This window comes from Sphaerodactylus townsendi, linkage group LG05 (genome assembly GCF_021028975.2).
Source record: "Sphaerodactylus townsendi isolate TG3544 linkage group LG05, MPM_Stown_v2.3, whole genome shotgun sequence".
Lineage (NCBI taxonomy): Eukaryota > Metazoa > Chordata > Lepidosauria > Squamata > Sphaerodactylidae > Sphaerodactylus > Sphaerodactylus townsendi.
Window position 1 is genome coordinate 78,541,365 of NC_059429.1, and position 21,998 is coordinate 78,563,362.

Below are 21,998 nucleotides of genomic sequence, written 5' to 3' on the forward strand. Positions count from 1 at the left end.
TGCTCTTGATGCTGTTTTATCTGGATTTTGACAAGGTTTCCCATGGTGTTCTGATGAGTAAACTAGAAGACTGTGGGCTGGACTCTAGGATAGTTGGGTGGATAGGGCACTGGTTGGAGAACCGCACTGAAAGAGTAGTTGACAGCCACATTTTATCTGAATGGAGGGAGGTGTCCAGTGGAGTGCCGTAGGGCTTGGTTCTGAGCACGGTGCTTTTCAGTATTTTTATAAATGATCTGGATAAGAGTTTGAAGGGACTACTCATTACATTTGCAGACAAAAACACTGGTAAAGTGGGCGGATGTGAACAAGATGCAATTCAACAAGGATAAATGCTACATCTGGGTAACAAAAATGAGTAACACACATACTGAATTTGAGAAACAGTTCTGGAGGCCTCATTCAAAAAGAATGTGAGTAGAATGAAGCAGGTGCAGAGGAGAATGACAAGAACAATCATGGGCCTGGAGACTAAGCCCTGTGAGGAAAGGTTGAGGTACTTGGGAATTTTTAGTCTGGATGAGATTGAGGGGAGACATGATTGCTCTCTTTAAATATTTGAAGAGCTGTCATTTAGAGGAGGGCAGGAAGCTGTTCCTGTTGGCAGCAGAAAATGGGACTTGCAATAAGGGGTTTAAATAATAATAATAATAATAATAATAATAATAATAATAATAATAATAATAATAATAATTATTATTGGTAGTAATATTAATATTAATAATATTAATGTGTATTGAGTTTACTCAGACCGTAACCCTCCCGGAGGAATCAGGCGATGTACAGTACAGATAGAGCACAATCAATTTAAAATACAATAAATATGAATTAAGATGGCTCTAATAAAAATAAACTCTACCCCATTAAAATGTAGCTTATAAAATTAATATTAATGTTAGCTCAAGATGGCGCCTGCTATCAATTCCCCCTCAAATTATAGGCAGAAAGGTTCCGATTAGATATTACAAAAAAGTTTTACAGTAAGGGTTGTATAGCAGTAGAATCAGCTAGCCACACTGGCAGTGTTTATTTAGCAGCTGGACAAATACTCGTCTGGGATGCTTTAGGCTGATTCTGCATTGAGCAGGGGGTTGGACTAGATAGTCTGAATGACCCCTTCCAACTCCATGATTCTATGAAATCCAGCGCAACTGGAGAATCAGGCTATAATAGTATCATTAGAGTTAAGCTTGCACAAAGGGAAAGAAAATGTAGACTTACAATACTTATAAACTACTCTAACTTGTCAAACAAACAAGGAAATGATATTTCAACATTGGCCTGGCAATTGTCAGTGGACACTGACTGAATCCAGGAGCACAATTTGTGACCAACCCAGCATACATAGGACAGAGGGTCTGGCTAGTAACTGGCTCATTTGCAATGAAAGAATAGAACAGTGATGGCGAATCTTTTCAAGACCGAGTGCCCAAACTGCAACCCAAAATCCACTTATTTATCACAAAGTCACCAACCTTGTGCATTTAACCTGAATACTGAGTTTAGTATAGAAAAATGGTTGACAAGGTTACCGTTGCTTGGGAGTAAGCTTGGTGGTAGTCGGTGGCTTTGCTTTGAAACAACTGTGCAACCCCGATCAGGTAAATCCACGATCCTAGGAGGGTTTACTCGAAGCAACCCCATTGCCAACAGAGCTTACTCCCAGGTAAGATCATGCTTTTCGTTCTTCCCATGAAAATCAGTAGTAGGGTTTATGGCGCTGCTGGGGTTACCTACACTGTTTCTCTGAAACTAGGTCTTAGGTTTAGTGTAATAATCTCCCTGAAATAATTGCACTATTATCACATGACGAGAGAAGCTCGTGCATACATTCTTACAAGAGAGGGAGCTCTGAAGTGCCACCTCTCACAGCACCGTGCCATAGGTTCGCCACCACTGGAATAGAATGTCCAAAACCAGAACTTAAGTTGTAACATCACAAGGGAAGAGCTGAACTCACTATATAAAATGACACTGTGCAGCTTTCACATTTGTAGCAGCTCAGTGGACTCCAGTAGTTACACCCAGCATGAAATTCGCCACTGAATTTACCATATGGATTGAGTTCTGGCACAGATGATCTGTGTTTGCACTGGCCAAATTGTCTTTAGATCTTTCACATTTCACTCTGGGGCCTTTAATTCAGTATGAATTAAAATTAATTCATTTAGTATTAACATGAAGATGTTTGGGAAAAAGTCCCAGAGCACTTTGCTCACTGTTTGCCACTTAAAGATTCGGGGTACTCACCTATCTGTATGAAATTACATAGGGAATAATTTTTTTAAAGGAAAACGTTATCAATGTTTGGAAATAAAAACTCACGATCAAAAAACGGGAATGTGTTTCTAGATATACACTGGGAGTATTGAGTAAATGTTCCTTCAAAGAGGTATCTTGGATTCATATTGAGGAAATAAGTTTTTTTTAAATTAATTTCATTTTTGTGATTTGTTTAAGGTAGTATTAACCTACTTGTACTGATCTATTTTACGAGTTGCATGGCATAGTGGTTAAGTGCTTGCACTGCCACTCAGGAGTTCAAGCCCCCTGGGAGTCAGATATTCTGGCAGCTGGCTCATGGTCAACTCAGCCATCCATCCATTTCTTGGTTGGTAAATGAATTGCCAATTACCCGGGGAAAGCAATGGCAAACTACCCCACAAAAGCAGTTTGCCTATAAAATCACTGCTCGCAGTGGTACCCCAGGGTACCACTTTACCTTAGTGATCTATTTACTACCTGATGCATTATTTACCAGTAATGTATTCCTTTTTCTTCAATAGAAATTAATATAAAAATGAAAAAGCCTTTTTCTAAGAGTTATGTCACATGTCACATATCTTCAGAAGCAGATGAAGGTGATAATTCTCTGCCTCTGTTTGCTGTGCAGGAGGTCAGATTTGACAATCATATTAGGTGCCCCTAATAGTTATAATTCATGCGGCCTAAAGGAAGTAGTCTTTCATTCTTCTGGGAAAGTGGTACAGTTGTCACAAAGAATAGATGAGATGGAAGTTCTATCTTATTTCAAAGGAAGCTTTTCCAGTAAGGCAGATAAAATATTATCAAGAATTGGACACATTTTCCAAGACAATCGCTACAAAGGATGACAATTGTAAATGGCAGTAACATTTTTTGCACCAAGCTACTAAGTTTTTCAGTGCTGAAGAAAGTTAGCTTATGGTATGTTATTTCATTGTGAAAATGTTTCAAAGTAAAGGGCCAGGAATGGGACACACTGAATTTTCCCCTATGTCATCACCACTTTACAAAAAGCTGTGAGAGATGTGACTGTTTTGTCTGGGGTACAAAATTTCACAATGTTTAAGGCATATTCCATCATTATATATAAAACTGATGGGCTGTGATAGGATATAAAGAGCTTCTAATCTGCTCATAGAAAGCCAGGAAAAGGCTTTCAGCTTTGACAGAAGTCTTTTCATGGGTACTGTACTTTGCCCTTTTTCTCTGCTATGATCCACCTACAATCAGGTGAGGTATAGGATCAGAAGAATCCTGCAATTTGCACCCCTGTCTTGAATGGTGGGGGACGAGTTATTCTGAGGTAAACAGGCCTCAACAGTGAGTTGCTTTAGTTAACAGTGGTGGCGAACCTTTGGCACTCCAGATGACCCATGGACTACAATTCCATCAGCCTACCAGGATAATAATTGGCCAATTGGCTGTGCCCTGGCAGAAGGGGAACTGATGAAGTTGTAATCCATAGCCTCCTGGAAGTGCCAAAATTCGCCTCCTGCAACGAAAAAAAACTTTTTGGAAGTCAGGCCTCTGTACCAAAGAAGCAGGAGGGGGAGCCTATCCCATGGGCTGATTTGATAGCAGTAATCTCCTATGTAGAATTATTTACTTGATGTGAGGGAATAAAGAAAATGGAAATATTGTCACTGGCCTTGCTTTGGATTAGATAACTGTTGTGGAAGGGTATAGATCACTGTACCAGAATAGAATGATGAAAAAGACATGCAAATATGTATCTACATATAATTTTAAAAGCACACTTGTATTTGGCATGGTCATTTTTTTGAATGGAATGTTAAAATTCTAGGCTTAAAAAAGTACAATAAGAAGTTGAAGTTAAAAGTGTATCCAGTAAGGCCACATGGCAAGTTCATCAAAGTGCAGGTCTTAGCCAAAGAAAACTCCCAAAGCATCCTGTCAAAACAGCATGGAAGTGGGCAATCCACTCCACTCCTAAAGGTCCATGTCCGTGGTTCCAGATGATGTCTTCAATGGAACAGAGTCAAAACCATCAGATGTTCTCTGAAAGGAACATAAAAGGTGGTGTCAATAGGAAGGATTCATGACCTTCTCACTGACCTCAGGTCTAATTTAAACATGGTGCTGTTCTTTAGTAGGTCCGCCCAATGCCCACAGGGACCATAGATTTCAGGCATGTACATATAAGTCCCCGGCCCTTCAATGATGCGGCTGGCCTCTACCTGACCTTTACAGCCCTGGCCCCTGCCTGGTGGAACGTTCTTCCTCCAGCTGTCTGGGCCCTGCGGGACTTTGGTGAGTTCCGCAAGGCCTGTAAGACCGAGCTGTTCCACCGGGCTTTTGGTGAGGCTGGCCACGGACTGGCTGCCCCCTTGTGAGGCCCTGCCATGGTTTGGTCATCTCTGGCAGTGCCCCCGCTGGTTTCATCTTTGGGCGCTGCCAGCCCCTCCTAGCCTTAAGGCCGGCCTTAAGACCGGGTGCCACCAATATGGGTAGTCTGTTATTATTGGAATTGATGATGCATATTGAATTTAAATGTTTTTAGATGTTTTAAGTAACTTATTGGTTTTTATTATATTGTGAACCGTCTAGAGCCCTTTGGGGATGAGGCGGTCTACAAAATATAATAAATAAATAAATAAATAAATAAATAAATAAATAAATAAATAAATAAATAAATAAATAACTGCTTAGCATAGCTTGCAGATCAGATTCTGAAACCACTGCAAAGTCAGCAGGAAAGTGTTTTCCTCCACCTTAATGGGCCTACATCAGAATCAGAATCTGACCAAATTATGCTGCATCCATGCAGTTAGTAATGGGATAGGAGGAACTCCTATCTGCAGAACCATGTCTGACTCCCCACTCCTCCAGATGAACAGATGACACTAATCTGGTGAACCAGGTTTGATTCTCTACTCTTCTACATGAAGCCTGGTAGGTTACTTTGGACTAGTCACAGTTCTTTCAGAACTCTGTCAGCCCCACCAACCTCACAAAGTGTCTGTTGTGGGAAGGGGAAGAAAAGGAAATTGTAAGCTGCTCTGAGACTCCTTAAAGGTGGAGAAAAAGAGGGTATAAAACCATCTCTTCTTTTTTGATCTGCACATGGGCTCAGTAGAGGCTTGGGAGCTTGCTTCTTATTGTGCTAGGAATTTCTGTTTACACAATTCCAGTGTTTTTCAGAGAACCCAAAGTGCCTAGTGTGAGAGGAAGCAAGCTCCACAGTGGAGAACTGCCTCTGCAGCACCCAGAGCAAAGGTATAGGATCCAAGTCACTGTGCAGAGTTGCTCCCAGACAGCTCTGCAAAGCCACCAGCACTCCTCCCTCCAACAGGTGCCTGCAAGCCCACTCTGAGTGTGCTGTAATCCAGTGAGGCCATTCAATAGCAGCTGCATATACCATACTGACAGCACACTTTTGTCAGTTGCTTGCTGTGGGAGGGGCAGAGGCAGCAGCTGAAAAACAGCCAGCCACAAGAGTTACTAAAATGCAAGGACTTCAGCTACTTTTGAATGTCCCTGCTAGATTTCAGTGCATTCAAAGGAGGCTACAATTGGGGCAAGGCAAAGATTGCCATGATGTCCTTTGGAAAGAACCCTTTGCTCTGTGCTTCAAGAGGATTGCATCTGCAGTGAAGAAGAGAATTGGTGGTGTCCAACTCACTGGTGGTAATGAATAGCTGATGCTCTCAACTTAGGTCCCTATCTACAAATAGGATTACAATATGCTCTTCAGAGGGATTGTGAGGATGAATGAGATGAGGAACTGACAGTATTTGCTTGGAACCTCATGAAAAGAATAGCCGGAAAATACATATAACCAAAATGGTATATTCATAACCTTTAAAGAAGCTCACTTCCAAATGGAGGGCTGGCTCTGATTGGACATTTCCCCACTTGCCACAACCCCCCCATGCCGCGCGCTGCTCTCAGTGCGCATCATTTCTGGCGCACGCCCGGGCTTCCCCATGACCCTGCGCACTGCGGGCGCCATTTGGAAGAGCACCAGGAATGATGTGCGCTGAGGGGGTGCGACAGCGGCAGCGTCGGGGCAGTTGCGTTGTCGCCGCCCCTGTAGTGGGGAGTGCCGGGGGACCCTGCGCTACTTGCCTACAGTAGCGCGCAGCTACTGATAAGTGGGAAAACACCTTCGTGTATCTAAAGTGGAGCAAGCTCATCTGGGGCATCCTGATCACCCACTTTCCATTTCTTCTTCCATCTTTGTTGGTATCTTTCTCAAATTTGTTTTGGTACTATCTTTTAAGACAGATCACAGCCAAAGCAAGTTGCACAGCATAATGCACATCTTTTAAGGTCTTGCCCACATTAGTCCCATTCCTTTGCCTCAGTCCCCCACAGCCTCCATTTCCCCCATGCCACTGGAAGGCTCTGAGGTAATTTTTTAAAAACGGCAATTTTACATATTACCGTAGCTTAATGCTACAATGGTATAAAAGGGCAGCGGGGTGGGGGTGGGGGGTGGGCGCGGGGCGGCTCCAGTAGTATATAAAGAATGATGCTTGAGGAGACAGTGGGAAAAGGAAGTAGGTAAAACTACTGCGGAGGTTGTTATGGCTACCAATCTTGATCCTCTTTGATCTGAGATTGCAAATGCCTTAACAGACCAGGTGCTCGGGAGCAACAGCCGCAGAAGGCCATTGCTTTCACCTCCTGCATGTGAGCTCCCAAAGGCACCTGGTGGGCCATTGCGAGTAGCAGAGTGCTGGACTAGATGGACTCTGGTCTGATCCAGCTGGCTTGTTCTTATGTTCTTATGTTCTTATGTACTGCATTTGCAGTGGCAACAGAAGCAACACATACAATTAACACCATGTGTATGCAGCCCTAATTCAAACAAAGCAAGTCTATATACATGAACATTCACAGGTAACTGGCTGTTGTGGGTTTTCCAGGCTATGTGGTTGTGGTCTGGTAGTTTTTGCTCCTAATGTTTCACCCACAACAGCCAGTTGATTCCAGCTGTGAAAGTTTTCAACAATATGAGCACAGATAATTTTACACAGATAATTTATTTCAGTGAGAACGGTCCATTGGGCACTTACCGTGAAGGGCCCTTCTCCTGGTGGGCCAGGAGTCCATCTCGAATGGGTGTTTCTCAACCTTCTGTTAGAGAGGCAGGTCTAATTTTTCAATTTCCTGTCCCTGGCTCCTCCTCCTCCTTGGCTCCAGTACCAACTGTCAAAGCAGTGAATTAGGTATAGCGAAATAGGTAAGGGACAGGAAGGAACACATAACTACACTCCTTGTAACTGAGCGAACTGTTGTTAGACTAACTATAACTATAACTGCAAATATAACTATAACTGAGTCCCGGAGGACTGAACTCATCTGCTGCTCTCTGCTTAGTAGTGATATGTTCTGAGTGTAGAGTGATAGGTGCCAAGATTTAGAACACATCCTGATCGAATTGACGGCAAGGGAGGGCCGAGATGGACTCCTGGCCCACCAGGAGAAGGGCCCTTCACGGTAAGTGCCCAAAGGACAGTTCTCCTGGGGGCGGAGTCCATCTCGAATGGGACCTCCCAGAGCAGTGTCCCTAAACGGGTGGGCCGTCATTCTCCTATGATGTGTTCCAAGATTCTTTGTCCGAACACCTTTTGGGCTGCGGACCATGAGTGAAGTCTATAATGCTTGGTAAATGACGATGGTGTGGACCAAATGGCTGCTCTGCAGATGTCTTCTACTGAGACCTGGTGTAGAAGGGCTGCGTTGGTGGCTGTGCATCTGATGGAATGTGCAGTGATCCCCGTGGGGACCGGAAGGTTCAGAGTTCTGTGTGACTCTGCGATGCAGTTTTTGAGGGTTGAGCTGATGGCGGCTGACATCTGGTGACCTATGTTTGGAGTTAAGTGATTGTTCATTGATGAATAGACTTTCTGTCTTGCGAATGTTTTCCATTCCTATAATGAAGGCCTTCAGTGAACGTCTTACATCTAAGTTGTGCCACAATTTTTCCTTTGGGTGATTGGGATTGGGGCAGAAGTTAGGAACCACTATCTCCTGTATCAACCGTGAGGCTGCCTTAGGTAGGAAGGTTGGATCTGTACGGAGTATGACCCTGTCAGAGTGAAAGATACATAAGTTCTTGTTTACGGAGACTTCTCTGATTTCGGAGACTCTTCTGGCTGAGGTCAGTGCAATGAGGAAAAGAGTTTTCATGCGGAGCCACTTTAGATGGATGGATTGTACTGGCTCGAAAGGGGAATTGGTGAGAGCGGTTGGGACGGCGTGCAAGCACCAAGATGGGAATCTGTGGACCGTTGGCGGTTGTAGCTGTTGTACTCCTTTTAGGAATCGGATTACGTCCGTTATGTCTGGAAGCTGGGGTTCCTTTGAACAAGGGCCAGATAGTAGTTAGTGCGGCTACCTGTCTGCGTAATGTGGAGCTTTTGAGGCCTGAATCCACGCCGTCTTGAAGGAACTCTAGAATATTGGTTATGGATGGATTTTGTGGGTCGACCTTCTTGCGTTTGGACCACCTGTGAAACGCTTTCCATGTGCAGTTATATATTCTGGTGGTGGATGGGCGTCTTGAGGCCAGGAAGGTGTTGGTTATTCTGTCAGAGTATCTTTTCATCTTCAGGTTGTTTCGTTCAATGACCAGGCGGTCAAGTGAAACCATTCTGGGCTCGGATGGAGAATTGGTCCCTGGTGTAGTAGGTCTGGTCTTGGTGGAAGTCGTAGCATGGGGCTGCTCGTCATCTCGGTTATGGCCGAGAACCAGGGTCTCCTGGGCCAGTGAGGAGCTATCAGTAATACCTTTTACTAGGAACCCGTGTTGTTTTAGTGTGTGTATCACTGTCTGTGTGTCCTTGAGAGCTTGTTCCTTGGACGGGGAATGGATTAGTATGTCATCCAAGTAGGGATGTGTGTGGATCCCTTGTGTGCGGAGGAGTGTGATTGGGCCTAGAAGAATCTTTGAGAAAATTCTGGGAGCGGTGGAGAGACCGAATGGTAAAGCGCGGAATTGATAATGTTGGTTGTTTGAAACAAACCTTAGGTATTGACGATGTGTCGGGTGAATCATTATGTGCAGATATGCCTCTCTTAGATCCAGGGAGGTGAGGAACTCCCCTGGTCTGAGGGCTTCTATGATGTTGCGCAGTGACTCCATCCGGAAGTGACGGAGCTTGATATGGCGGTTGACATATTTTGGGTCCGTTAAACTCCAGTCCCCGTTCTTTTTGCGGGGGACTGTGAAATGAGAGTATATGCGATCGTAGAGGTTTGTTGGTGAGGAGGTTACTGCTACCTGATTCGCGAAGGTTTGTGGCTGAGTTTTGGGTTGTGGACCTGAGCGTGTGTGAATTGGAATTTGAGGCAAAATTCTGTAGAGGTAATCTGTGGAAATGATTTCTTGGGACCATCTGTCTATGTGCTCCCATTGTGGTGTGGAGATTGGTAGCAGGTCTCACTGGAAGGGATTAAATTGTCTTCCTGATTTGTCAAATTTTCCGAATTTGTCTGATCTGGGTTGTGTGTTAGAGTAGTTGTGTCCTCGAAAGGAGACACGGCCGTGAAAGGAGTTGGGTGTTCTCCAGTTGGAGAGTGGGGGGGGGGTCCCCTTGGTTGCCCTTGGCGGGTGTGCGATGTGATCTAAAAGTATTTCTCCTGGAATTGTGTCACGGGCGGCCGGCTGGCCGAATTTTGGCATTGGCCCTTTTCTTTTTGTCTCTGAGTCACCGGTGAGGGACCTGGGTCCAGAAGCTCCTTGCCGAAGAGCATCACCCTGGAATGAATAGTTTGAGACCAGGACCCTTGAGTGTGGGTCTGCCTGCCAGGCCCTGAGCCAGCTGTTGCGTCTGGCTACTATGGATGCTGCCATGGATCTGGCCGAGAGGAGGAGGGCATCCAGGTTTGAGAATCGACTAGAAAGGACTCCGCCAAATAATTCTTTGGATGCCCTCCCTGAGTGCCCGTGCTTTCGGGTGGTATCATTGCCATGACTCTGTTTGACCAAACTAAGAGAGCTGATGCTACTACTGCTGATGGTGCTAACGCCTTCATTGCGGTGGCTGTCCATTCGTGGGCCCTTCTTAGTGAAGCATCTGAGCTCTTATCCATGGCATCCCTAATGGAGCCGTCTCCGTCTTTGGAGACCAGACCTCCTGATTGCAGTGCTGCTACCGGTGCGTCCACTAGGGGCACTTTTAGCATGGAATTAATGTATTCTGGCACCAAGTATAATTTTTTGATGGTGGAGGGTAAGCCTCTCGCTGCCCCTGGTTGTTGCCACTCCTTTCTAATTTTTCTTTCTAAATATTCCGGAATGGGGAAATAGTTGGAGGCTGAGTCCTGGTGAGGGAAATTTTTTTTGTTTCCTTTAGGTTTCCCTTTAACGGGTTTGGTGGAGGTGGATGGGGCAGATGGTCTTGGGCTCCCTCCTCATCCTGTAATTCCAGGGCTGAGATGGTTTTATTTATGAGCATGGGCAGGTCTTCTAATTTGAAAAATCTGGTGAAATGATCAGGTGTTTCAGGGAGAGGTTCTTCTTGGTCTGAAAAGTGTTCAGGTTCTTCCTGAGCCTCGTCCCCGCTAAAACCCTCCTCCCCTGGGAATGCTATAGGGTTATGGACTGAGGGAGGGCGCCTCCTGGTGGAACTAATGGCGCTCCTTCGGGGGGGGGGGTGGAAGAAGTCCCTGGGTTGGCTGGATTGTGGGACTGCATATGTGCGCTAATTGCCGCGTTGAGAATTTGGGAGAATTGGGCTGCGGTCATGCTTTGGAGGTTGAAGGGCTCATCCCCCGCCTCCTCCCTCGGCTCTATTTCCATCCCGCTCCCACCGTCCTCAGCTGCGTCTTGCCTGAAACTGTCCTCTGAGTCCGGTTCTGAGAAGGTGCAGGGGGATGGCGGAGCAGCTGCCGATGCCTCGCTCTGGGAGCGTTGAAGCTCGTGAGGGGCCGGCGCTCCCTGCTGCTCTGTGCGTCTTTTCTTTGCCTCTGCGTTTGAAACGGGAGCTGCGGTAGACGCTGGAGCCGATGAGTCGTCTGTTTGTTGTTTGCGTTTTCCGCCTGCTCTGCTTTTGGTTGGGAGGTTTTTGTCTTCCGTGAGATCGAGTGCCTTGCAGGTGGAGGACCTGGTAGCCTCCGCAGCGGACTTGGCAAATTGCGGTCTGGGCGGTGAAAAGGATCCGTCCGCCATCTTGAAGTTGCTTTTGGCGGGAAGGGATCGTGGGGGGAAGGGTGTGCCCTCAGAGTGGGTGTTCTGCCTTCCTCTGTGTTAGTCTTAGCTAATCTAGGTAAGAAATAAAGATGAGAATTGAAGACAGGTGTGAAGAAAAAAGGAGAATGAAGGAGGAGTGTATAGAAATAGCGGAGCCAAATGCTATAGCTGCTCTCCCTAGCTAGGAAGGAAAGTATCTGGAGCCAAGGTGGAGGAGGAGCCAGGGACAGGAAATTGAAAAATTAGACCTGCCTCTCTAACAGAAGGTTGAGAAACACCCATTCGAGATGGACTCCGCCCCCAGGAGAATGTGACATTTGGATCCACAATGGGAATGGCAGAAAACACAGAGTGTGTGCTGGGCGCATTATGGCCCAGCTACGCCTCTGCATGACTCTGCTTTGGTTCTCTCCAGCTTGACCCTTTCAGAGAACTGGTAGGCACTGATTTTAGGTAATAATGACCAAAAGGCAAGCAGGTGATACATTATTGTCAACAGCACAATAAAACAGCCCTTTGTTCCAGAGACAAGCCAAATCAAGACAAGACAAGGAATTTTCTGCTTTAGGGCTTTTTCACATTCTCTTTTTCCTCATCTCAAAATTCCTGCTTCTTTGGGTTTTTTTAAAAAGTTTCACATGTGTTTTACTCCTTCTAGTGGTTGAGTTGATTTAGAAGATTCATGTAGTCGTTTTTTGTTCTTTGTAAAAACAGGTGTGATATTGAATGGACCACTAGAAGGAGAAAAACACATACAGGACTTTTGAAAAACCACAAAAGAAACAGGAACTTTAAGACAAGGAAAAAAAGAATGAGGAAAAGCCCTTACATTATGATCTTGAATCTGTAGATGTAATTAATATCCATTAACCTGACTCCAGGACACATATAGTTTCCTTGCCTTCTCCCTCCCACTTTATGAAAATGGTGCAAGAAGGAAATTTAAGACCCCCACCCTGTATGCAATGGTCCTGATCTAAATTCACTTTGCATGCTTATGCCTATGGCCATTATAACTTGTGACTAACTACCTGTAAGACTCTTCCTTTTAGTTTATTGAGGATATCCCTACACACAGAGTCCTGCCAAGTGTGACTGTAGCTAAGAGAAGCCTACAGGAAAACAAATAGCCATGTTAGAAAAGGAGGGGGAAAAAACAAGCCATGCACTATTAATAACAGTCAAAGCATCTGGAAACACTAGAACACATGCAAGCGGACAATGAGAATTCAGGATACCCACTGGGTGGCCCAGGGCAAGAATGGTCTGTTCTGCACAGCACAAATAAGATATCCTGAAGATCCCCCCCCCGCCCAAGGCATCTTGGGGAGGAACTCCCCTCAGCTTTTTCCTCAAGATGTCCTCAGGATGCCATCTTTCAGCCGGGCAGTAGACCCATCTTCCAAGAGGCTAAGATTCTCGTATTCATGTCTGTATATCTTTGAATATAGCTCGTCCAAAATAATAAAAAATAGAGAAACTACATGTTGCTGGAATCGGCAGGACAAGCTGAGTACAACTATATACTCTTCAGGCTAAAAAGGCACCCAGGATTGGAGCCTGCAGAGCAAACGTCTTGGAGCAACCTTCCGCAAATGGAGGCAGGGAAAATCCCATCGCCAGCACACAAAATATCAGGTGCAAGCTGAAGAGGCAACTGACCAGAGAGCTTGAAGGTTAGGTGGGAAAAAGCCGCTTTTCTCCTTTGATGCCTGTGCTGTCGGGAACAAACACAAGAGGAGGCTTTTTTAAAGATGTCCCTAGGACGTCCCATTTTGCGTACACAGAGTAAAAAGAAGTCACCTATTTTTAAGACATCTTTTGTGTGCTATGAGGAATGGACCAATGTCACAGTAGGAATGAATATAGAATTCAAACCCAGCTTGTACCCGCTGTCCTTTTGGATGCTCTTCTACACCAGGGATGATTAATTATATTTTATGCATTTCTTGAGGAGATAGGTTGCTTTGTGTAGTCATTTCTGTTAAGACATTGGTGGGTGGGAGGAGGGTGAGTGAAGAATAGGGCTTGTATTCACTTCCTCTCTCAGCTATAATGTTCAGGCTCACACATACACACCTCTTAGAAACAGCTCTGAGCCAACAGTCAAAAGATTTTGACCACTATTGAAAGACACATTAGCCTTGAAGGCAAGTCACCTGTTAGGTGGCTTGAGAATATGTCTACTCAAGATACTGCTTTGAGAGTTAAACAAGATATCTTAGATGTCTGTCAAATTAGATCACTGTTGAGGGCAAGCCCAACAAGGTCTCAGTTACGTATTATCGGCCCTTATAAAAGATGGCTCTTGCAGGCATCTTACCTTAGTAGTGAAAGCCTTTATTTTGCCAAAGAGAGAATTCTTGCTGGTGAATATCAGGTCATCTTCTGCATCTTCTCCCTCCATAATGGCACAACTGTCAGCAGCTGGCAGCTCACTGTCCTTGGAACTGGAATTCATCACCAGCTTGGAATATTTATACTCTAGTCTTTGAAGATAACAGAAAAAAGTTAAACAGATGGACACAGGTTGCATCTATCAGATGTCCTGATTTTTTTTGCCACAGCCATTTGCTTCCTTGCACTTTGGAAGGCACAGGAGAGCTCCTGGTTCTTTCTTGTCACTGTTCTTTCTGTTCCTTCATTCTGTACCTTTGTCCTTGGCTTCCTTAATGTATACCAAATCTCCCCCCTCCTGCATCATTCCCCCCACCATGAAAACAAGTATTTTTTCCTTATGCAGCTAAGTCTGTAGGCAATCTTTGATTTTTTAAAAGCTACCTGACAGTAATATACTTCTATAAGATGCGCCTGGGTCTTACTATCCAGGAACATTTCCCTCTTACGCTTCATTATTCTTGGCCTGATAGGGACATTTATATGACTAAACATTGAGTACTGGTTGCTTGAAAGCAGTTGACTTGACGGGTGAGCAATTGACTTCTTTTCATTTGCTTGCTGTTTGTTGACAGGATTTTTTAAAAAAATCAAGTTTGCAGCCCTGAATATTCAAATATTGGCGTTACTCTTTGAGTGAAGGGGATTCTTCCACATTTTCCCACAGGGACAGTTTGGTGATTCGTGTGCACACTTAGCCTCTCTTCCAGCAATATTAGGATGCAACGTATGCACAGTCAAAAGAAAAAAGACGGCTGGTGCTGTGATGATGCCAATGATGACGGTACTCTTGCTCAAAAATCGTGTTATTTTAAAGACACATCTATAAGAAAATAAATAGATGTGCCAATAGGAAAAATGCTATTGGAATCATGTTCAACACAATTTTGATTACTAGCATATCAACTGGTAAGAAAATAAGCCATGCAGGAGGAGAACCTTTTAGACACCAATATCCATTGGTTTGGACACTTAAATGAAACTTTCATGTACTATGATAGTCAAGGTAAAAATGGAATGAGGATCTATTCCTCTCCTCAGGATAGGGATCTGTTGCAGCTATCAATAAATACAAGTAACATGTAAGACGAGGAGAAATTGTTACTTACTTCTGGTTTTTCTTCCAGAAATAGCAAGTCAGGACAGTCAGAAGGACAGCAGCACAGGTCCCAGCTGAGATGCCCACTTTAAGCCAGAAGTCCATGGTCTTGCAGATGCTGACTTGTTGCTCTGGGAGGGAAATGCCGCCTGCACACAGCTTTGGCTCCCGCCACACATACGTAGTTCTCTGTAGAAGAAAAAGCAGAGGGGTCCTCCTTCTAGTCAGACATCAGCACAGTTTAGGAGTAGGACAAGTATCATTTAATTTTTTAAGGTAGCACTTGAAATAGTTGTATTCCAGTAAAGCAGGGGAAACAGGATGAATGCCAACATTTCATATCAGCAAAACAAAACTGACAGTGTACTGTTGTTGGGGCAGTATTAAAGAATAGTAGTACTAAAGCAGACTTCCATCATCAGCATACCTATCTGAATGAAAGTCACACTAAAATCAGTGCAACTTAACTGGGAGTAAATATACTTGGGGTCAGACTAAAAGACTGCCTTGTGGTGACAAGTCTTTTAACAATGATTATTCCTTTCTGTTTGGTCTCTCTCCTTCGACATGCACATTCACAGGGCTAAAGTAGCAGACAATGGCACACTTTAACAGTAATGTAATTGTACATTACAATGTATAGTTCATGGGTCTTGAAGAGAAAAATAAATTCACAAGGAATGACTTTGAGTCCCTACCTGAATTCCTCCAACACAGGCACTGATGATAGCGTGATAATCATCTGCAGAGCAGAGAGGACAGCCTTCAACTGTCTCCCACAGGAAGTGGAAAGTGCACCCATCACAGGTTCCTTCAGCACACTTGCTGTAAGGAAATTATAAGGACTCTTCTTAAATGAATGGAGACCAATGGGCCTATTATCAACATGTCTCAAAACCTAGCTATTGATGATGCCAGGCGTAGGCTCTTGTTTAGGCTGGATTCCAGGGACCATAACCTCATACAGTTCCTGAACTATACTATTGAGACATAACCCTCCTAGAAGCAGCCTTAAGTCCAAAGGTTCCAAGAGGCTCCATTTTCAGAGCATTTAACTACTTTTATTCCTGTTCCCATTACATCTTTATCTTTTAAAAAGTGTGATGAAGTGGTAAAAGGATATGATGTTCAAAATATGAAGAAACTGATATACCATAGCAAGTCTTGGAAATATGTATAGATACAATAGGTTTTTAAATTTAACAGATTTAACTGTGAGTTTTAGTAGAAGACAGGACTCATGATATACTATGAATGAGATTGCAAAATAGTATTATATTCTTTTACAGGTGAATAGAGGATCTCTGAAGAAAAATCATTAACACTAACAAAGGGGGAATACAGATATACTAAATACTAAGAGTGGGATCCAACATCCAGCTAATTCTGCCCACTTGTAGCAATAGCTGACTGTACACAGGTCAGGCTGGCTAGCAATGATGATGTCACCAGGAAATCCGCTCCCCTAAACACATATACCTTCTTCTTTTTTAGCTTTAAGAATATTTAGGAATTTCATAAAAAGAAAATGCCAAGCGAACTTCTAACTGACTAACAATCAGAGGTGTACGGCCTATAGGGACATGGAGTCACCGATGTCCCCGGGCGCACGCCACCGAACGCCCCCCCCGCCTCCCTACAGGTCAGCTCAGGAGATGGCCTGCAGGGAGGGGAGGGCAGAGCTCGGAGGTAGGCTGCCAGGCACCGGCCTGAGTCACTCATTGCCACCGAGCCCCACTTCCCAGCTTCTGTGCATGCCTCCCCAAGCCCTGTGGGCCTGCATGAAGGCGGGGGGGGGGGGGCTTTGCCTGCATGGAGCCCGGGGCTCAGTAGTGGGTGGCCCCACCCCCGAGCCCCACCTCCCATGCAGGCCTCCCCAGGCCCTGCCGGCCTGCACAGAGGCCGGGGGTGGAGTGGGGCTTGGCCTACATTGAGTGCAGGGGTGGCATGGGGGGTGCCCGGAGAAGGGGTTGTCTCTGGGTGCCATTTCCCCCCTAATATGCTTCTGCTAACAATGCAATCCTATGCAATGTAACGGCAGGCAGCTCAATCTGGGAGGGGGGACAGACCTACCCATGGATCTAGTGCGGGTGACCACCCAAACTGTCCCTTTAACAGAGGTTTAATGTGTGAAAATGTGCAACTGAAACTTTTCAGGGCATCAAGGTAAATCACATCACTTGGTAAACAACATTTCGTTAAACCTTTGTTAAACAGATGGGACATTTTTTTCCTTCAGGCAGCTGGCAACCCTAAATTTTGAGGTACATCTATAGGCATCTAAATGGGATAGTAACATACTATAAATCTGTATGCCTGTACATTAGACTCCTGATTTTAGTGACAGCAAGTCTCAGTTTGCCCCATCTTCAGCCATTCAGTTGCTTCCTTCAAAGTTTTGTCTTTGTTACAATTTCTAGACAGCTCCAATTTGTAATTTTTAAAAGGGGTAGGTCATATTGACAAATGTTTGACAAGTTCTTGACCTCACATTGGCACAGACAGAGTTCCAGGGGACTTCAGAGGATCACATCGTACTCTGATGGCAGTGGCTCTCCCATCATTACAAGTCTGGGTTACATCACTGGATCTGCAGATTAAGCAAACACATTGTTACGACAAAATCTCTCCTACTTAATTGCTTCTGATGCTATCTTGGCTGTAGAGATACAATTGTAGAACTCTATTACCTAAAAAAAAGAGTGAACAGAACATCACTGGCAATCTAACCAGTTACTCCCCTGTTTTCTGGCTTTCTTTCCCATTTCCTTCCTCCTCAGGTAATTCTACAAAATCGATCCGTTGGCTGAATGGGGGCATGGCTGGGCCAGTTGCAATCCATCTGTTGGCAAGCTATGCCCTGTGTCAATTTTTTCTGATGAATGTGTAAAGCTACTTCCATCAAACAGTCCTGCTTCTCTACCCCTGACTGGAACAGTGTGACTGCAGTCTACTGTGCTGCACTTGCTACCTCTTTCTAAACTGGTTTGCAACTTAGTTGCAGCAGCAACAAAAAGACTCTCCTTTTGTAAACTAGACTGGAGAAACAACAGCAGTGGATTTCTCCTGAAGGGCCAATACTGTGGCTAAGGTCTGGGGCTGAAAACCAATTCTTGGGGTGAACATGTACATGCCTTAATTCTAAGTGTCTGTTCATATTTTTTTTTGGGGGGGGGGGACTGTGAAAAAATAATATATTTGTAAAGATCAACTAGAAGAATGGGGAGGAGCTAGAAACTGCTCTCCTTTGTGCATTTATGTGCCTGCTTCTTGGGATAGCTGTCTACAGTGACAGTGTATTGAACCCTCCAGCTAGCTGTTCTTTTAACATCAGTTTGATTTGCAAGTAATTATCAGGTGATGTCATTTAATTTCATGCTGTTATATAAGCTTCAGTGTTCCATTTTCACTCATTAAAGGGGCAGGACATTTTCTCTTGCTCAGCTGGCAGCCTTGGGGGGGAAGTAGGCTTGCCACGCTCTAGATCAGGCCTGGAGGTCTCCCAGAATTATTATTTTTTAATTTAAATATCACATTTAATATACTGCCCCATCCCCAAAGGGCTCTGGGCAGTGTACAACCAATAAAACTATCAACCTCCATCTTAAAATCAGATGATAACATAAACAATGACAAACTCATTGGGCGGTCAGCATAATATGGACAAGCCCCCAAGGTGGAATATGGGGCACAGGGGACGGCACTGATTCCCACATTACAGAGATCAGTTCCCCCAGAGAAAATGGCAGCTATGGAGATTGGATTCTATGGAGGTTGGACACTATAACCCATTGAAGTCCGACCCCTCCCCAGTGTCCATCCTCCTCAGGATCCACCCTCAAATCTCAAGGGATTTCCTACAAGAATTGGCAGCTCTGGGGAAAGGAAAGTTGTTGGGGAGGAGAATAAGCGCACATGATGATCTTGAAGAATAAGGAAGAAAATAAGGAATGCCCCCCTTCCCATATCATCTTTCGTCTGGCTCCAGCCCAAGTACCACCAATTTATCTCTGGTTCTGGTTTGTGAATATCAGTCTTACAAGCCTGCTGTATAGAAAACTGGGAACTTTGATTTCTGAATGCTGCCGGGCAACTGAAGTTCTTGCCTCGCTCTCTAGTGATTCCAATGGCATAGCTCACGCACAAACAGGAGCTAGAAAACAGGGACTCAAAACTTCCCCAGAACACTGATGACTGATTTCAGACCAGAAAGTTCCAGAGTAAAATGCTTAGCAACCTTGCAGCTTACCTAAAAAAGAATATCACATCTGATAAGCCTAAGTTCTCCGCTGGAAAGTAGTCATCAGGGGAGGTTATATTGTCCAGAGTGGACTTTGTTGTTACTCCTGGAAGTTAGAAACAAGCCAGTGAAGAGAAGCTACATAGAGATAAGTTATGGTTTGTTTCCTGGCCTACTTATACCCCGTTCTTCAACCCAGGAACAAAGCAACATGAAACAGCCCCCAGTACTGAAACAGTGGCACTGACTTCACATTTGACACTGGGCCAAGTTTAAGGGTCTGGTTTTAGCCTTTATATTGAAGCAATTTAGGTCTGACATATCTCATTGAGCATCTACTCCTCCACAGTGTTGTCAGGATCTCCCAGCCTGCTCTTTCCACCTTCCTTCAAGCAATGAGAAAAAAGAAAGAAAAAGAACGGCCAGTGTAACACATGGTATGATGTTTTTTCCTGGTATAAAATTACTCTGGGAAGTGGGAATTGCCTGAAACTCTAGAGTTTCTGGTGATTCCTAGAGCAATATGTCATCATTTCCGAGTTTCACACCATGCACACTACCACAGCTCCCCCCCCTCCCCGTGTCCCCATCCCCCGACTTCCTGGTAGGTGCTACCCATTGGCTGGCAACCCGACTCCTATACCAATCCCTCCATGTCTTAATGCCTTACTCCATATGTTAAATTTTTTGGGGGGGGGGATCTGAATGTTTTAAAATTTATGGGTAGGCTCTTTACTGGTATCTGGATTCTGATTGCCCTTTCTAAATAACTGCTGCCCTAATCATATTTTACAATATGACACTGCTTTAGTGCTATATCTTTTGTCTGTATTTCTGTTGGTAGGTTCTCTTTACTTTGTACATTGGTTTGAAATTTCCTGAAAAGTAGACAATAAATTTTAGCAAACTGCATAAATATTTATCAAAAGACAACCTCCTCTCCGAAAAGAATTTTGTTCCCATTGTTTTGTGACTACTTTTAAGAAACAGCCAGCTTTTATCATTTTAATTTACAAAATTTGTGTACCACCTTTCTGCCCAACCAGGGCAAACAAAGCAGCTAATAGTTAAAACCAACGTTATAAGAGCGCATAATTAAAAATGCATAAAATGCATTGACTTCTTTCCAAATTCAAACTAGGATCAGGGCAGCAGGTAAGATTTGGCACAGGTATGGTAACAGACTGTGAGATAATGCACGGTCTGCCTTTGGCTTCAGATTTGAAATTAATAAGAGAAAAAGAAGGCCTGGGTGTTAGGGCTGCACAATTCCTGGAGAAAGAAAAAAGTCCTGCTTCCTGAGCAGAGGTTTAACAAGATGTTATTTACTTCCATGCCCACTTCCACATATTAAACTTCTGTTAAAGGGACAGGACTTTTCTTTCTCCAGTTAGACGAGAGTAGGAGGGTACTACTGAAAAGAAACGCCAATTAGTGAATGTATGTGTTCTCCAAATGGTCATGCTTTTGGACAAAGTGCATGAATAGTTTTTGCAATTTGTGCCTAGAAAGCTTGGAAGCTGGATTCAAGGCTGAATTTACTTGAATCAGCACACCCAACACCCAACCACCCCAACAAGTCTCAGTCAGAAAGCAGTTTCAGGTCTCTTTTCAAAGTATATTAACACCCCCTTCTGCTGGGTGTTGGGTTTTTCCAGGCTGTGTGGCTGTGGTCTGGTAGATCTTGTTCCTAATGTTTCGCCTGCATCTGTGGCTGGCATCTTCAGAGGTGTATCACAGACAGAAATGTGTTTCCCACTATGTCCAGTGAGAAGGAATGTTTAGTGGGGTATATTGCCCATATTGCCCCGGTAGGCCCCTCCGCTCCTTGGAGGAGGACCTGCTCGTGATCCCTGGCCCAAAAATGATCAGGCTGGCCTCGACGAGGGGCAGGGCCTTTTCAGCCCTGGCCCCTACCTGGTGGAACAGGCTCCCTAGGGACATCAGGGCCCTGCGGGACTTACCAGAGGAGTTTCGCGGGAGCCTGCCAAGTTATGAACCTGATTCCATGAGCGTTTGGCCAGCCTAGTTAAAAAATACATATACCGTGTCATCTGGCCTCCCATGGGCACAAGGGGGGTAGCCAGACGCCATCCACATTTTTAACGGGTTCTGTTTTTATGTAATTGGTATGCAAATTATGTTTTAATGTATGTTTTAACCTGTTGTGAACCACCCTGAGCCCTCAGGGGGATGGCGGTATGTAAAACAAACAATAAACAAACAAACAAACAAACATTGTCCATGACCTAGGGTGGGGAACCAATCAGTAAGTGTTTGGGTGGAACTTGCAAATCCACAACAACCAGTTGAGTCTGGCTGTGAAAGCCTTAGACAATACACTCCCTGCTTCTCTCACCTACAAAGCGATCAGCCAGGCTCACAGGCTGTGAAGACACTACTGTTTTGTAGCCCATCATGTCAGAGGGGACTATAATGGATTGGCATATGTAGGAGGTAGCTGATTTAGAAGACTCTGCCTCCTTGTCGAGGATATGAATGTCTGTGACATTGTCTGCACAGGTAGCCATCTTCCTTCCCTTCAAAAGACAAAAGAGGGAGAGAGAGTCAGATTTGATAAAAGCCTTTCTTTTCACCCCACAGATTTTTTTTAAAAAAAGAATCACAACATCACCTTCAACTTCTCAACAAATTAGGAGTTTGACAACATTTAGGAAATTCCTGGCATTTGTGGGTGGAGCCTGGAGAGGAAGGCTTAGGGAAGTAGGGACCTCTGCAGGGTATAATATCAAGGAGTCCAGTCTCCAAAGCAGCTACTTTCTCCTGGCAATCTGATTTCTGTAGTCTGGAAATCAACTGTAGTTCCATGAGAT

The 21,998-nt window shown here is 44.5% G+C and overlaps 1 protein-coding gene across 1 annotated transcript in view; it reads right to left on the reverse strand.

Moving 5' to 3' along the window:
• Window positions 1–3,991: 3,991 nt before the first annotated feature.
• The window catches only part of ELAPOR1 (endosome-lysosome associated apoptosis and autophagy regulator 1), a 72,685-nt gene continuing 54,678 nt past the window's right edge, over window positions 3,992–21,998 (reverse strand). The window contains exons 16-22 of the mRNA XM_048498860.1: window positions 21,524–21,704; window positions 19,174–19,270; window positions 17,416–17,514; window positions 15,623–15,749; window positions 14,935–15,113; window positions 13,752–13,917; window positions 3,992–4,284 (exon numbers count right to left, since the gene is read on the reverse strand). Of these exons, the coding sequence (XP_048354817.1) occupies window positions 4,216–4,284; window positions 13,752–13,917; window positions 14,935–15,113; window positions 15,623–15,749; window positions 17,416–17,514; window positions 19,174–19,270; window positions 21,524–21,704 (918 nt within the window). The 3' untranslated portion in view covers window positions 3,992–4,215. The remainder of the gene's footprint in view (window positions 4,285–13,751; window positions 13,918–14,934; window positions 15,114–15,622; window positions 15,750–17,415; window positions 17,515–19,173; window positions 19,271–21,523; window positions 21,705–21,998) is intronic.